Source organism: Crinia signifera, chromosome 5 (assembly GCF_055691185.1).
Source record: "Crinia signifera chromosome 5, ASM5569118v1, whole genome shotgun sequence".
NCBI lineage: Eukaryota > Metazoa > Chordata > Amphibia > Anura > Myobatrachidae > Crinia > Crinia signifera.
Window position 1 is genome coordinate 6,391,747 of NC_139221.1, and position 18,247 is coordinate 6,409,993.

An 18,247-nucleotide genomic window follows, 5' to 3' on the forward strand; every position below is an offset into this window, starting at 1 on the left:
GGCTCTCTCCTCCTCCACCGCTCCCTACCTCTCTTCACTGATCTCTATCCACACTCCCTCCCGTCCTCTTCGCTCCATCGCTGACCACCGACTGACCTCTCACCTAATCACCTCCTCCCACTCCCGTGTCCAAGACTTCTCTCGCGCTGCCCCCCTGCACTGGAACAACCTCCCGCCACCCATCAGGCTTTCTGATTCCCTTACCTCCTTCAAGTGCTCCCTCAAAACCAACTTTTTTCGACTAGCCTATCCCTCCTCCTAACCTCTTTTGATCCTCCTATCCTGCCTCCGTTCCCCTCCGTTCATACTTATCCTATTGTTTTTCGTTCGTCCACCCACCTCCTTTTAGTATGTTAACTCTTATGAGTAGGGTCCTCCTTCCTCACGTACTCACCCTACCTCTTTACCTCACATGTCCTCCTGTCCTGTTCTTCCCTTCCTCTACTTCATCTTCAGTCTCCTCGACAATTTCAACACCTACTTCTGAACTGATGCTGATTTTAGTTCTACCAGCTATACCCCTATTTATGCTGTATTTTATCACCACACCCTGTACGTTACCTTGTAATTTTTTTGTTTTGTTTGCTATGTACGGCGCTGCGGACACTTTGTGGCGCCTTATAAATAAACGTACTACTACTACTATTGATTTAATTTAGATTTATCTTCTGTTCATTCACTTTTGCATTGCTTTTTAGTTGCTAAAAACAAACTATCAGCTCTGAAAGCATTCTTACTTTGCAGATCAGGCCTAAAACATTTGCGCGGTATTGTAGGTGCTGCCGTAGTTCTCACCCTGTGCCAGGCTCATTTGATGCCTCTTTGGTGTATCCTGGTGACTATAATCAGTGCCAGGTGTAGCTGCACACAACCGCACTGATATTTGCCAGTTCAATGACCCCCCCCCCCCTTCACATTAATGTCAGACAACACACCCCGAAACTGGCCCCTTTGTGCAGTAAGATGGGTTCCGTGTCCAAAAGGGCGCTGCTGCCGTCCTCATCTTGTGTGACCGCAATGACCCCCGAGAACAGGAAGTAGAAGCTGTCACCTCGATGACCTTTCCGCACAATGACCCGTCCGCGCCCGAACCTGGGGAGGCAAACAGCACATTAAGGGCCAGATGTTCTAAGCTTTGAAAAGTGGCAAAATGGAGAGTGATAAACAGCCATCCAATCAGCTCCTATCTGTCATTTTTCAAACCCAGCCTATGACATGGCAGGAATGAGCTGATTGGCTGGCTGTTTATCACTCTCCATTTTATCACTTTTCAACCTGTTATATAACCCTTATAAGGACCTATCCTTTGGGCAGTATTCAATGCCGCCGGCAAGGAGGTTTCTGCGGCGAGGGTGGCTTGTATTTCTGAAAACAAGCCATCATTGCCATCGAACCCCCTCGCTGGCCACTCACCCTTCTCTGTGTTCCAGGGGAATCCTCGCCAGCTATCACACTGCTCACCATCACAGCTCCCCAAAGGCATTTAATACACCCCTTAGTTGGTACTTTACCTCTCTCCACTTTTTCACACTCCCAGGTTTGATTCCTCTCCCCCACAGTGGCCTCCAGGCTATACATTAGGTTATCTGCATGTACATTGAATTTTACGTGAATGTTTTCTTCTGTTAAATATGAATTTGTTGTAATTATCTCATGTTTTACATTAGCAATACATTAATCCCACTACTCCAGTGCTTGGGGTCCATTCTACAGGGTTCCATCTCTGTTCTCCCTGTATGGGGATGCTGGCTGGCAGAGGCTGGAGAACAGTTACCCCCTGGGCTTGTCTTCATATGGCAGAAGAGGGATGCCACTGAGGGTATATAGGGGCCCATTTATCAAGTAATATTTGACGCTAAATCCCCGAAAACACCCGTTTTTTGGGGTTAACCGCAAATATTAAGTATCACCTAAATGTATCAATGGGGGAGCGCAGCAGGAATCTCCGATCCCCGCTGCGATCCCCCCCTGCAGCGCCACCGGCCGCATCCCCCATAGGTTTCTATGGGGGATGCGAAGCTGCCATTCTGATATGGCGATAGCCCATTGTAGCCTATGGCTACACATCGCACTGCCCGAGCGGCAGTGCTGTCGGGGGGGGGGGGGGGTCAGCGCGTAACCACGCATGCGCAGACCCCCCAGCTTTTGGCTCCGGGCATCGCAGGGACAGGCTCTTTTCGGAGCCCTGTTCCTGCACCTGCCAGATGATAAATCCCGGCGGTATTGCAGGGTACCGCAATGTGATGTCACCGTGCCGGCATCGCTCTCTAATGATAACTGCGCCCCATAGACTGTTATGCTGGAGGTGACACCAGGTGGCGCTGTTGCTCTTGCCCAGCCATCTTTAGCCTCCTGCTAACCCAGTGTAGCCCATACACTTGTGTCATCGAATGCAATGGGACACCCGATGTCCCATCGCATCTTATGGTGCCCAAGTGCTTTTTTTCCAGCACCCGATGTCGCATGCCACGCGATGCAATTTTCTTCCGCAAGCGTACGTAGTTTGTTTGTCTCGCGGCAGATGTCAGAGGCACTGGTCTAGCCTGGCGACGGCGTCGCTGACGCGGTTAGGTTATAATTCCATCCGCTATACCTTGGTTATAGTTTGGTTTGGGTTATTGCGATGGATTCACATTATAGCATGCTTGCCTACCCTCCCGGAATGGCCGGGAGGCTTCCGAAAATCGGGACCCCCCAGAGCCCCGCTCCCCCCCGAGCCGCTGGAAATAAATGCCGAAAGTCGCGGGTACATGGGTGGGGGGCGGGACTAAAATGACGCAAATCGCATCATTTTAGCCCCGCTCCCTACTCACGGACCCGCAAATCACGGTGTTTGCATGGGTTGGGGGCGGGGCTTTGAGTCATCAGGCCTGTCCCCGCCTCCCAGAGAGGCAAATTTCAAAGTCGTCAAGTCTGCATTATAGCGGTAAAGGCCGCAGATCCTGTGCTCAGCTCCTGTCTGCAAGGTTCCATCCTCTGAGTTATGTTCATGCGCAGAACCTAGTTTATCTTTGTGTGTCTAGTCAGTGTATCCTCCTACTAGTACCCTGACTCAGTTGTGTCACCATGAAAAACCAGGTGGCATCTGAGTACAGGGTGCAGCTAGTATTCCCTGGGAAGGCGGCTATTAGTGGCGAACGCTAAGACCAGCGCAGGTGCCAGCCAACTCAGGGTATAGTAATAGAGTCAGGATCAGGCTCCGGTGCTGCTGCGGCTTCACCACCTCAGCCACAGAAGCACAATTCAGGCTGTAATCAATATCTTACAGACCTGCCATTTACAGCGAGGGTTAACCCCGAGTACACCCCAGATTATCATAACACACAGAGTAGATCAACCAATCTCACTTTCCTCCCTTTGATATAACCAGCTCCAATGACTGACCTCCTGTAATACACCACCCTGGCCAACATGTTCTGCATCTGGGTGCTGTATCTCCGGAAACTGAGGATCCCCATCATCATGCTGCGGATAAAGCGGATATCACGCGTGGAGCGGTCCTCCGGCCTCCGCAGAGCGACCTCTATCGCCTTCTCGGGAAAAGTGAACTGTAACGGAAACACAGAAGATGAGTAACTCCAACAATACATAAAATCTAACGCTGCACAATCCAAACCATTACTGTGATCAAACTCGGACAAAAGATAATGATATTTGTAGTTTCTGTTTCGGTATCTGTGGTTTGCGTCAATGCTGACACCTGAGCACAGGGAGCGCTTTGCTTTAGCACCGAGAGGAGGGCTGCACCCGCTGAGGACCCCACAGTGATGAGCACAACGCGTCACCAACTATGACTCGGCCCACATGGAACAAAAACGTAGACTAGGACCCAACCTCTGTTAGTTACATCCCTTGTCAGGATCCTAATGTTGAATCCCGGACGACACCCAGGACATAAACCCCCCCCCCACCACCACAGTACTGAGCACAGATCCCGACTCACCTCATACCGACTTTTGAAGAAATTTGTGTCGAACGCCAACACAAGTTTTTTTTTCTTTTTCATTTTACCTTTTATTTCCTGCAAAACCACCGACACGGTGACCAAATATCTGTATATAAACCTTGGTGTGAACAGGACAATACATACTGGCTCTTACTGACCTCATAGACGGGTTCTCCAGACTGGAATCCAGAGACCTCAACGCCCCCCCAGAATGATGATCCTTTTGCCTCCTCAACCGTCTGGATGAAACATCTGGTGGTCTTCTGTAGGAGAATGACCTGGTGGACCATGTGCTGGAAGCTCTGGAAGGTGTCAAGAAGAACCATGCTACAAATTCATACAGGAGGCAGTCACCATGTCCACAATGGTAATGTTGGCATTACTCCCCGTAACAGTCAAGTACAGAAGGTCACCAATGATACCCAGGACATGGAAATGTGATCCCCACTAATCTACAAGACAGTGCAACACAATGACGACCTTCCTATCTCTCGTTACCAACCTCCTACATGCCAACTGTCCCCTACAAGCTTTTCAGTGGCTCCACTACAGGAAGGGCAGAAGGTGGCACCCCTAAGTACGTGACTTACTTGCCACTGGTTGCTGACTTGGTGTCCTTCAAACTCTATGGCTAATATATTGGAGACCTACAACTTCCGTCCTACAACCTCTATGGCTATCGTATTGGAGACCTACAACGTACGACCAACAACCTCTGGTGACCTAGAACCTCTAGGACTGCCATAGACATGAAAGATGGTCAATAGGTCCAAGTGTAAAGTAAAACACTCGAAAAAGTCAACAGGTTTTAAAGAATTGACACAGATTAAAGGTCAAAATATCGAGACAATGGTGGACACGTGGTTTTCTTGGGGCTTTGTTTTCTATGTTAAATGACAGGTCGCCCCAATTAGTGTATCGCTTTGCTTGCCACGCGTCGTACAAGGTGCCTGACTCCGATACCACCGCACTGTTCCCATCCGTAGTCTATCAGTGATAACAGAGACAGTAACGGGACACAATTATATGATAGTGTTACGTCGTCCTTATGACACTTAACAAATGTATCAAGTCCAACTGTCCCGGCCGAATCTGAGTATGACAGACACCTCCTGCCAGCGGGGCCAACACCCAGACACCTCCTGCCAGCGGGGCCAACACCCACCTACTGTAGGAAACTACCAATCACCTAGTGTTTGTGTCATATGGTAGGGGTGATAGGGGTGATTCAGACCTGATCACACGTCTGCGAATTCCAGGTGGGCGGTTATCGATACAATGCGCATGCGTATGGCCCGGAGTATATATCGGCGAGGCAATTATGCAAAAAAATCCTGCTTTTTTTTTTTTTTAATCGCTGGTCGTACTCAAGGTGATTGACAGGAAGCTGGTTATGTGGGTGTCACCCGGACGTTTTCTGGGAGTGTCACGGAAATCTCAGACGTTGCTAGGCATATGAAGGGAAGTCATGTGACACCAGCGGCGTATAACTGATCAGAGAGCTCTGCATGGGGCAGGCGGTGTACACCTGATCGCAGGGCGGGATGTCACTGTGGCTGGGCGGTGTACACCTGATCGCAGGGCGGGATGTCACTGTGGCTGGGCGGTGTACACCTGATCGCAGGGCTCTGCAGGGGGCGGGGTGTCGCTGTGACTGGGCGGTGTACACCTGATCACAGGGCTCTGCATGGGGCGGGATGTCATTGTGGCTGGGTGGTGTACACCTGATCGCAGGGCTCTGCACGGGGCAGGATGTCACTGTGGCTGGGCGGTGTACACCTGATCGCAGGGCTCTGCACGGGGCGGGATGTCACTGTGGCTGGGCGGCGTACACCTGATCACAGGGCTCTGCAGGGGGCGGGGTGTCACTGTGGCTGGGCGGCGTACACCTGATCACAGGGCTCTGCATGGGGCGGGATGTCACTGTGGCTGGGCGGCGTACACCTGATCACAGGGCTCTGCATGGGGCGGGATGTCACTGTGGGTGGGCGGCGTACACCTGATCGCAGGGCGGGATGTCACTGTGGCTGGGCGGCGTACACCTGGTCGCAGGGCTCTGCACGGGGCGGGATGTCACTGTGGCTGGGCGGCGTACACCTGGTCGCAGGGCTCAGCACGGGGCGGGATGTCAATGTGGCTGGGCGGCGTACACCTGATCGCAGGGCTCTGCATGGGGCGGGATGTCACTGTGGCTGGGCGGCGTACACCTGGTTGCAGGGCTTTGCATGGGGCGGGGTGTCACTGTGGGTGGGCAGCAATCTGGTCAGAATTCCCCCCATAGATTGTAAGCTCCTCAGGGCAGGGACTGATGTGAATGGTTAACCCTAATCTCCTCGTTACAACAATACGTCACATGTCAGAACTATAATTAATCAGTAATAGATAAATAATCTTCTGTGTTTCCTGCAGCTCTATAGCAACTAACTACTGATTAACCTGCAATATACACATTCCATTATCATGCAGTGTGGCCCCCTGCCGAGTCCCCTCACCAGTCCTAGGGGTCACCTGGCCAGTCCTAGGGGTCACTTCAGCAGTCCTAGGGGGTCACCTCAACAGTCCTAGGGGTCACTTCAACAGTCCTAGTGATCATCTCAAAACATTGGGTATACACATGCCATTACCATACAGTATATCCCACTGTGAGCTGTTTGGGTTATTCTAGTTCACTCTTTCTGACAAACACACTAGAAATATCTGCGATCTTAAGATCTGCGCATAAATTAGCCTTCAAATCTTTAGTCCGCCCTAGACCAAAGATTTCAGGCCAGCGCACATCTTTACCAAAGATTTTTCTTAAGATCCCGTGTGCGTTCCTATGGATCTTTTGTTAAATCTTCTGATCTTTTGTGCAGCACGTAAGATCAGAAGATTCAGCTAAAGATCCACGGGAGCGCGCATCGGACCGATATCGGCCGATTATCGGTAAATATCGTACGATATATCGGCCGATTTATCGGAAATCGGACAATCGGCCAAAAAATCGTTCTAGTGTGTGGGCACCTTAAGATGGACAAAACCATGTGCACTGCAGGTGGGGCAGATGTTACTTGTGCAGAGAGAATTAGATTTGGGTGGGGTTTTACTTCAAAGTGAGATCTATATTGCAGTGTACAAATAAAGCAGCCAGTATTTACCCTGCACAGAAACAAAATAGCTCACCCAAATCTAATCTAATCTACATCTGCCCCACCTGCAGTGCACATTGTTTTATCAATCTAAGAAGGAATTTGTCAGAAAGAGTGAACCAAAATAACCCCCTAAGTACCAGGCCAGCATATATAGGGATGGTGTAATGGTTAGCATTGCTGCCTCCCGTTTTGGGTTCTATTCCCACCATGACCATATATGTGTGGAGATTGTATGTTCTCCTTGTGCTTGCGTGGGTTTCCTCTGGGTACTCAAGTTTCCTCCCACATGTTAATTAGGGGGCCAAGGACAGAACCCTGAGGGACCCCGACAGGAAGGATGGAAGGTGGTGAGGTGGAGCCAGAGGCAGAGACTGAGAAGTCAATTTTAGAGAGGAAGAAGGAGGCAAAGTCAGTGGCAGTGAGGGATGAAGGGAGGAGGGGTGGTGCAGGGCGAAGTAGAGTGTTGAAAATTTCAAAGAGATGTCGGGGATTGGAGGAATGGGAAGAGATGAGAGATTTGAAGAAAGATTGTTTGGTATAGGAGAGAGCAGCGCTGTAGGAGGAGAGAATAAACTTGAAATGGAGGAAGTCTGCCAGAGAGTGAGATTTCCTCCAGAGGCGTTCAGCAAAGCGCGCACATTTTTGCAAGAATCGTGTTATTTTGTTGTGCCAGGGTTGGGGTTTAGAGCGTTGGAGGGGCACAGTGTGGAGGGGGGATACAGAGTCGAGAGCAGAGGTGAGAGAAGAGTAATAGAAAGAGGCAGCCTGGTTGGGGCAGGTCATGCAGAGGCGTAACTAGAACTGTCAGGGCCCCATAGCAAACTTTTGAAAGGGCCCCCTTGTAGAATGAGGGTACACACAGGGTGACAAAAAAAATAAGGTAGTGTGGGGTAAAAGGTGTCACAAAAACAATCACACAGGGGTAGGGGGGTCACACACACAGGGATAGTGGGTGTAAACAATGTCATACAAAGGGGTACAGAGTGTCTCACACAGGAGAAAGAATGTAGGGGACAAGATTTCACTCACACAGGGGTAGGGGTTACAGGGGGGTCATACACACATGAATAGGGTACAGGAGTTCACACACTGGGGTGATAGGGGGGAGAAGGTGTCACACACACAGGGGCTGTGTGGAACAGGGAGTCACACACGCACACAGAGGAAGGGTTACAGGGGGTAACACAGGGGATTAGGATGGTAGGGGGGGTCACACACAGATGGGTAGGGATGATATCGTTTCACACATATGCAAACAAGGGGGTAGGTGTGTACAGGGCTCTCTGGCACTCACCAAAAGCTGCAGCCTGAAGAGTGTCAGTAGATCCTGGCACAGGACAAAGGGGGAGGGCAGCGAAAGGACACAGAGTGGACTCATCCCTGCGTGGAAGCAGGAGGCAGCACTGCAGGCCTAGCCCTAGCGCAGCTTCCCTGGCTCATGGTCATTGCAGGCGCGGGCCGCGGCTGCTGAAGGTCGGCGCTGGCTCTGTTGGGCGGGGGTAGAGGATGGCGTCCCTTTCGGTGCAGGGCTGCAGCAGGACGCACAAGCGGCTGCTGGAGGAGGTCAGCGACGGCTCTGCTGGGCGTGGGGAGAGGATTGCTTCGCCTCATAGTTGATGCAGACTCTGCTGGGCGGGGGTAGAGGACAGCTTCTCCTCAATTTTAGTGCACTGCAGGGCTGCAGGCGCGGCTGTTGGAGGAGGGAGGCACCATGGAGAGGCGGGGCGCTGAGATTCCGGCAACCCAGGGGGACTGTGGTCATGTCCATCGCTAGGGCGCTGACGGCGGCTGAGGTAGTGAGGTTCACTTCATGCTCTTTTTTGCCTAAACTTTTAGTGTAACTGGGTGCAGGGGGAGCTGCGAGCCCTAGGAACAGCACGGGCCCCGTAGCAGCTGCACCCCCTGCACCCTCGGTAGTTACGCCACTGAGGTCATGGTTGAAAGAGGAGAGCGGAAAGTCTCCAGGGAAGACAGGACAGTAGGGTCAAGAGACCCGAGGTTACGTCTGGTGACGGTGGGTCTGGGCAGTGAGGGGAGAGGGGAGGATGAGAGGGTGAAAGAGAGCAGATTGTGGTCAGAGAGTGGGAAGGAAGAATTAGAGAAATCAGAGAGATTACAATGGTGGGAGAAGACTAGGTCAAGGGAGTGTCCGAGATTATGAGTGAGGGTGGAGATCCATTGAGAAAGTCCAAAGGAGGTGGTAAGGTCAAGCAGATTAGAGGAGGCAGCATTATTGATGTCAATAGGAATGTTAAAGTCACCGAGGATGATAGAGGGGAGGTCAGAGGCGAGAAAGTGTGGAAGCCATGCAGCAAAGTTATCAAGGAAAGGGGAGCAGGGGCCAGGGGGGCGGTAGATTACAGCCACAAGGAGGTGAATAGGGTAGAAGAGGCGGATAGTGTGTACCTCAAAGGTGGAGAATGTGAGGGAGGGCTCAGGTGGGATGGCGTGGAAGGTGCAGTTGGGGGAGAGGAGGATGCCCACTCCTCCACCCTGGCGGCCATCAGGTCTGACCCGAGTGTGTGAAGGAGAGGCCTCCATAAGAGAGGGCAGCAGGGGAGGTAGTGTCAGAGGAGGGGAGCCAGGTTTCAGTGATGGCGAGAAGGTTAAAAAAGTGGGAGATAAAGAGGTCGTGGATAGTCGGGAGCTTGTTGCAAATTGATCTAGCATTCCAGAGAGCACAGGAGAAAGGAAGGGAGGGGACAGGTGAGATAGGAATTAGGTTGTGTGGGTTGTGGGTGCGTGTGAGAGGTGTGGAAGTTGAGAGGGGGTGAGACCTGACAGAGAGGACTGGTATGGGACTTGATCTAGGAGCCATATTTCTGTGTAAAGTTGGTCAGAGTAGTGATATACAGTAGAATGAGGTTGGAGTGGCCTAGAATGAGCAGTGAGAAGGTGATATACTGGAAGCGTGGAGAGCCTACAGGAAGTATAGTTAGTGTATACGTGAGACAGAAGCAGTGTGTGACAGCACTTAATTCAGTGTGGAGATCAGTGTCCAGGTTGATCAGAGTAGTGATATAGAATGAGGTTAGAGTGGCCTAGAATGAGCAGTGAGGTGGTGTACTGGAAGCGTGGAGAGCCTACAGGTGAGGTGAGGTGTATACTGTAGGTGAGACAGAAGCAGTGTGTGACAGCATTTAGTTCAGCATGGAGATCAGTGTCCAGGTTGTTCAGACTGTAGGTGATGTTGAGTCAGGTAAATCACTGCAGTATGTTGATTGCTGGGGTTGCAGATGGAGGATGAAGTGTTCTTTGTCCTCCTGTTTCCCTCCTGTGCATCTCCTGTATATCTCCGATGTTATATTACTATAGTCTGCATACTTTACACTAGAATACTTCACATCTGTATCTTGTGAATATAGAATATCTTGTGGTACCCAGCCCACAGCGCTGCATGGTTCGGTACGAGTACAGTGTTGCTTTTCCTGGACTGTGTTTGTATATGTTGTTATTACATTGTCATTTATGCACTATGGAGCGCCCCTCTTGTCCTTCTTTTTGACATATATATATATATATATATATATATATATTTATATATAATCAGCAGCTGTTACCGTGTATCAAGCACACTGCAGGGATATACTACCACAATCCCAATTCCTTGTTTTTTCCTATTTTTCTTCCTTACCTGATCTAAAGATTTTTATTTTTTCTCTAGTGTTTCTCCACTAGATGGCACCATAGTCATCATTATAAACTGAAATTATCTACCATTCTTTTGGAGAGAAAAGGATACAAAATACTGTTTTTCTCAAATAATTCTGTACACACTATTAGCCTATGTACAATCTTTATAAAAAGATTTCAATATAGAATATTCACGGTGCGCCACACATGTATCATATATGTCTGAGTGACAGTCCTTGACAATTTAAGATTATTTGATAAGTTCAAAATATGTATTATCTGTTGAATGATCAAAGATTTAATGTATTCATAAGTATCATTCGATTTATATGTTTGTATGTGTCCTGTGTATGTCATATGTGTTTCTGCAATTATTGCAAATATATCTAATTATTAAATGTTTTAAAAATTAATAATTAAACATTAAGTTTTGTAAAGTGTGCCCACAAAAAAGGAGAGAGTGCTTCTCTTTCCTCTACCGTATACTGAAGAAGAAACCCCTGGAAACGAGCATGAAAGCACTGGCAGCAAGCATGTAACCCTTGGCAAAGAGCATGTAACACCTGGCTACGAGCAAGTAACCCCTGGCTACGAGCAAGTAACCCCTGGCAATGAGCATGAAACCCCTGGCAATGAGCATGAAGTCCCTGGCTATGAACATGAAACCCCTAGCTATGAGCATGTAAACCTTGTCCATGAGCATGTAACCCCTAGCAACAAGCATGTAACCCCTGTCCATGAGCATGTAACCCCTGGCTACGAGCATGAAACCCCTAGCAATGAGCATGAAACCCCTGGCAATGAGCATGTAAACACTGGTTACGAGCGTGTAACCCCTGGCAATGAGCATGTAACCCCTGGCAATGAATAAGAAACCCCTGGCAATGAGCATGTAATCCTTGGCAGTGAGCATGTAAATCTTGGCAACAAACATTATAAATAATGATAATAAATGTATCAGGGCTAATACATTTTTATTGGCAGGAGGAACAACATTTCTAGTTATGCCCCTGTACATCTCACAGCCACAGAAGGAGGGTCTGTTACCCATCACACTTACCTTAGCCTGGGCCCCAGAGCTGAGGGCCCATCTCTCTGCTGGTACCATGCTGTGGGTCTCCTGTCTGCTGTGGCACGCTCCAGGTCACACACACAGGCAGCAGATGGTCGCAGGTTACTGTCCTCCTGTGTTTACTCTGTATCTCCTAGTAGCCGCTGCTGTCACTGGCTGAGGTCTCGCAGATCTGACAGCTTCTACAGGGTACAATTATCTTACACTCACCTGTGACTGGTTCTCTGTGTCTCCTAGTAGCCGCTGCTGTCACTGGCTGAGGTCTCGCAGATCTGACAGCTTCTACAGGGTACAATTATCTTACACTCACCTGTGACTGGTTCTCTGTGTCTCCTAGTAGCCGCAGCTATCACTGGCTGAGGTCTCGCAGATCTGACAGCTTCTACAGGGTACAATTATCTTACACTCACCTGTGACTGGTTCTCTGTGTCTCCTAGTAGCCGCAGCTGTCACTGGCTGAGGTCTCGCAGATGTCTATCTGACAGCTTCTACGGGGTACAATTAGCTTAAAGGGCACCGCACGTATATTTATCTTATTAGAGACTGGCTCTCACCTGTAACTTGCACCTACCTGTGACTGGCACCTACCTGTGACTGACGCCTACCTGTGACTGGCTCTCACCTGTAACTTGCACCTACCTGTAACTGGCTCTTACCTGTGACTGGCATCTACCTGTGACTGGCACCTACCTGTAACTGGCACCTACCTGTGACTGGCTCTTACCTGTAACTTGCACCTACCTGTAACTGGCTCTTACCTGTGACTGGCTCTTACCTGTAACTTGCACCTACCTGTGACTGGCTCTTACCTGTGACTGGCACCTACCTGTGACTGGCACCTACCTGTAACTGGCACCTACCTGTGACTGGCTCTTACCTGTAACTGGCTCTTACCTTTGACTGGCTCTTACCTGTAACTTGCACCTACCTGTGACTGGCTCTTATCTGTGACTGGCTCTCACCTGTAACTTGCACCTACCTGTGACTGACGCCTACCTGTGACTGGCTCTCACCTGTAACTTGCACCTACCTGTAACTGGCTCTTGCCTGTGACTGGCACCTACCTGTAACTGGCACCTACCTGTGACTGGCTCTTACCTGTAACTTGCACCTACCTGTGACTGGCTCTTACCTGTAACTTGCACCTACCTGTGACTGGCTCTTTCCTGTGACTGGCACCTACCTGTAACTGGCTCTTACCTGTGACTGGCTCTTACCTGTGACTGGCACCTACCTGTAACTGGCACCTACCTGTGACTGGCTCTTACCTGTAACTTGCACCTACCTGTAACTGGCTCTTACCTGTAACTTGCACCTACCTGTAACTGGCTCTTACCTGTGACTGGCACCTACCTGTGACTGGCACCTACCTGTAACTGGCACCTACCTGTGACTGGCTCTTACCTGTGACTGGCTCTTACCTGTGACTGGCTCTTACCGGGCGATCAGCATTCACCCTGAGCAGCCCTTCTCCACAGTAGCGATCAGCAATTGGCTCTTAGGGTCCATGATGACCGCAATCTGCTGATCGCTGACATGACAGAGCACTAATTCTGCACCTCGCTGCCTCCTGCCCAGAGTGTTATGTCCGTACCCCCTTGTGTTCCTGATTTCTGCACCTCCCTTGTGCCCCATCTGTACTTCTGATGGAGTTCCTGACCCTCATTTCCTCTGGGATTTGGTCCTGCACTTTTTGGACCTGATTCATGTTTGGAAGTAAAGCAATAAAGCAAACAACTGGGTAATACCATGCTGCGCTGCAGACGGGGCAGATGCAACATGTGCAGAGTATAGTGTTTGTGAGGGTGATTCTGATTGACTCGCTAAGCAGCGAAAACACGCTGCATCGTGAGCCTTCTAACTGCGTTCCCGAGGGTACACGAGCGCTTTCCGGGATGCACCCACCTAACGCCCCCTGCCCCCCACCGTGCGAGCGCCATTGCCTAAGGCGCCCACACAGAAGCCCTGCACATGCGCATATACCAATATTCCCATGTGCAGTGCTTTAACATCGGACCCCGTGGCGAATTCCCCAGGGACAGTGCCAACCTCAAAATGAGGCCTATGTGTATTGGGAGAGAGGAAATTATATAGAACTTGTACTGATGATGTAATGAAATACAAAGGAAGATGGAGCTGAGCGAGAACCTGCATACAGCGGCGTTGAGAGGGAGGGAGCGGGACTTTTTTACCTGGGCCCGGGTCACGCGTTGCAGGGAAAATTAATGAGAGAGAGATGACAGGCTCCCGCCGCAGCACAGCCTCTCTCCCCAGCTCAGCACACGCTGCTCAGTGCCCTGTGCTGAGCTGGGGAGAGACATGACAGGCTTCCGCCGCAGCACAGCCTCTCTTCACTGCTCAGCACATGCTGCTCAGTGCCCTGTGCTGAGCTGGGGAGAGACATGACAGGCTTCCGCCGCAGCACAGCCTCTCTTCACTGCTCAGCACATGCTGCTCAGTGCCCTGTGCTGAGCTGGGGAGAGAGATGACAGGCTCCCGCTGCAGCACAGCCTCTCTTCACTGCTCAGCACATGCTGCTCAGTGCCCTGTGCTCAGCTGGGGAAAGAGATGACAGGCTCCTGCTGCAGCACAGCCTCTCTCCCCAGCTCAGCACACGCTGCTCAGTGCCCTGTGCTGAGCTGGGAGAGAGATGACAGGCTCCCGCTGCAGCACAGCCTCTCTCCCCAGCTCAGCACACGCTGCTCAGTGTCCTGTGCTGAGCTGGGGAGAGACATGACAGGCTCCCGCCGCAGCACAGTCTCTCTCCCCTGCTCAGCACACGCTGTTCAGTGCCCTGTGCGGAGCTGGGGAGAGAGATGACAGGCTCCCGCAGCAGCACAGCTTCTCTCCCCTGCTCAGCACACGCTGCTCAGTTTCCCTGTGCTGAGGTGGGGAGAGAGATGACAGGCTCCCGCAGCAGCACAGCCTCTCTCCCCTGCTCCGCACACGCTGCTCAGTGCCCTGTGCTGAGCTGGGGAGAGACATGACAGGCTCCCGCCGCAGCACAGCCTCTCTCCCCAGCTCAGCACACGCTGCTCAGTACCCAGCTACAGTGGAGGCAGCCTGTCCTCTCTCTATTCAGCGGGCGGCGCCTCAGGCACTTGGTAAGCTTTGAGCAGCTTACCTAGGAAACCTGAATCGGGGCCCAGGTGTGTAGACCTGAATGAAGTACACGGCTGATAAAGTGAGCGATAAGTCACAGACAACAGTGACCCCTGATGGCTGCAGTGTGTTACAAACGCCCAACATTAGGGCTAATTCAGGTCAGAATAGATATCACTGCTGCTTCATCAGATCACTGCAACACCATTGGGCAGCTTGCATGACCCCACCCAGGGGCGTAACTAGCATCTTCTGGGCCCCATAGCAGCTGCACCCTCCATAGTTATGCCACTGTCCCCACCCATCACAGATACTCGGAAGAAGTTTGAAAGTCTCCATCCAACAACGGCGATCCCAGCCCCCCCCCCCCCCCCCCAAACAGCTGGGACACAAATAAAGGGCGTCACCACTCACAAACAACATCAGACTGTCAGTCACTGCTGTGCGCTGACAGAAAGAGGTAACAAATATATAGTGCAGATTCTCAAAGCAACCCTCCTGGTGGATTTCTCATTAGGGGCGGGATGTATTAACGTTGCCCGTACATCAGCGATCCCCTAATCTGCCGATCCGCAGACATTGATGATCGTCAATCCATCGGATGATCGGACAAATTCAGTGTGTAAAAAATGTCTAATTCGCCAATCCCAGCCAGTAATGGGGTTCTAAACATTTAAAAACCCGGATACAGTGATGCAACCATCCGGGGATAGGGGGTGATTGTACATTAAGCCTTGGAGAGAGATAAATTAAAGAAAGATAAAGTGCCAATCAGCCCCTAAAAATGTCAATTGGCTGTTAATTTATATTTCTCTACATCACAGGATCTCAAAAATGATGCCGATTGGTGATTAGCTGCGCATCCATTCATAGGCCACGCGGCGCGCACCATGTAATGATTCCCCACTGTGTGTGCGTAGCCCAGGACTTACTCAGCAGCTGCCATGGAATCAGGCTGATCGGGGGCGGAACTGACGTCACATGACTTCCCCTCATACACCTGTCCATGCCTGCGTATTACCTGACACTCCCAGATAACAGCCACTCACCATGTAATGATTCCCCAGTGTGTGCAGTGTGTGTGTAGCCCAAGACCTACTCCGCGGCTGTGATAGAATCAGGCTGATCAGGGGCGGAGCTGACGTCACATGACTTCCCCTCACACACCTGGCCACGCCTGCGTATTCCCTGACACTCCCAGATAACAGCCGCTCACCATGTAATGATTCCCCAGTGTGTGCAGTGTGTGCGTAGCCCAGGACTTACTCAGCGGCTGTGATAGAATCAGGGTGATCGGGGGCGGAGCTGATGTCACATGACTTCCCCTCACACACCTGGCCATGCCTGCGTATTCCCTGACACTCCCAGATAACAGCCGCTCACCATGTAATGATTCCCCAGTGTGTGCAGTGTGTGCGTAGCCCAGGACTTACTCAGCGGCTGTGATAGAATCAGGGTGATCGGGGGCGGAGCTGATGTCACATGACTTCCCCTCACACACCTGCGTATTCCCTGACACTCCCAGATAGCAGCCGCTCCCATAGGCGTGCGCAGCCCATTTTATTAGGGGGTGCACCGTCAAAGGGGTGTGTCTAGCATTGCCCATTGGGTGTGTCTAGCACTGCAATCATGCATGTTTACCATCATCTATTGGTACTCGCTAAAATATAAAATGTCTCTCAGCCAGAACATAATCTCCGGCCTATTTCAGTTTTAATATTCTTATTACTCTGTGTAACAGTACATGCATATAAAGTAAAAAAAAAAATATGGATTATGCAGGTATGTAGTGATATGACAACGGTCTAGTACAATTAACAATGCAAAACACACAATTGATTGATGGGCACTAATTTTAATGGAATACAGGTCTAACAAGCAAAAGACTTCGGTAAAAGGTATTGCTGGTATTTCTAGCAGCAGGGAGTTGTCCATAAGGGTGGGCACAGCATTTGGGGGTGTCTGTGCACCCCTAACACTCAATGTGCGCACACCTATGGCCCCTCCCCATGTAATGATTCCCTGTGCGTGCAGTGTGTGTGTAACCCAGGACTTACTCAGCGGCAGTGATAGAATCAGGCTGATCGGGGGCGGAGCTGATGTCACATGACTTCCCCTCATACACCTGGCCACGCCTGCGTATTACCTGACACTCCCAGATAACAGCCACTCACCATGTAATGATTCCCCAGTGTGTGCAGTGTGTGTGTAACCCAGGACTTACTCAGCGGCAGTGATAGAATCAGGCTGATCAGGGATCCCGACAGCCATCGGCTATTTTCCCTCGTGGGGGTCCACGACCACCATAGAGGGAGAACAGAATAGCCTCCGTGCCCGCAAGGGGCTTAGTTGCGCTCACCATGCTGTCTGGGTCCGGCCAGTCGGGATCCCCACTGTCGGACCCCTGTACCACACCCGTGCTCCCCCCAGCCCCCTTCCCCTGCAGCAGCAGACCGACTCTCCCATGTGCTCCCCCATCCCCTGCAGCAGTAGACCGAATCTCCCATGTGCTCCCCCCAGCCCCCTTCCCCTGCAGCAGCAGACCGAATCTCCCATGTGCTCCGCCAGCCCCCTTCCCCTGCAGCAGACGACAGCATCTCCCATGTGCTCCGCCAGCCCCCTTCCCCTGCAGCAGCAGACCGAATCTCCCATGTGCTCCCCCCAGCCCCCTCCCAAACAAAGAACATAAATGATACTGCATCCAATTATGATTTCTGTAGGTAAGGTACTGTATATATCCCTCAAAAAGAGATGGAGTCACTGGAGTGGGAGGCACATCACGCACCCTCCTCCTTTAAGCTCTTAGTCCCGCTACTGCCTGTCAGCGCTGCTTCCTAGTGCCGGATAGGGCTGCGGCAGGTCCGCCTGTGAAGTGCCAGGTAGCAGGGGTGCACGGAGCCTGCGGCCGTGTCGTTCCCGGCTACTGTGTTTTGTCGCTGTCACACACTATGGAACGCATGGCGCTGACTTACGGAAAGGCGCCACGTGCTTCCGGTATCCTTTCAGCGCTACCTGGATCCCGGTTACACCCAGGGCCGGCGACAGGGGGGTCAATTGGGACATGTGTGACGGGCCCTGGCGATCTGAAGGGCCCCAGAGCCCGGCCAGGGCCCGTCTGTGTTACCCACTCCACTACCAGCATGGCTGTGCCCATACGACCGTTGTGTTCGCCGCCCCCAGGTATTTTCTGCAGCAGCGTGCGCACCTCCTAATGACCTCACACGATGGCAGCACCTAGTGCTGGTCTGGGAGGAAGACGTTACCAGTAAGCACAAGGCTGCTGCAGGCTGCAGCCGCTCAGACAGGGGGAGAGTTCCGCGATTCACGGTTATTAAGGGGGCGTGGCTTAATGCAGTGAAAGGT

At 51.4% G+C, this 18,247-nt stretch overlaps 1 protein-coding gene across 1 annotated transcript in view; it reads right to left on the bottom strand.

Moving 5' to 3' along the window:
- LOC146079882 (cyclic nucleotide-binding domain-containing protein 2-like) overlaps positions 1-12,203 on the bottom strand; it is a 31,821-nt gene extending 19,618 nt beyond the window's left edge. Inside the window, exons 1-4 of the mRNA XM_083186562.1 lie at positions 11,771-12,203; positions 4,105-4,248; positions 3,385-3,548; positions 936-1,092 (exon numbers count right to left, since the gene is read on the bottom strand). Coding sequence (XP_083042688.1) covers positions 936-1,092; positions 3,385-3,548; positions 4,105-4,248; positions 11,771-11,818 — 513 coding nt within the window. The 5' untranslated portion in view covers positions 11,819-12,203. The remainder of the gene's footprint in view (positions 1-935; positions 1,093-3,384; positions 3,549-4,104; positions 4,249-11,770) is intronic.
- Between the last annotated feature and the right edge of the window lie 6,044 nt (positions 12,204-18,247).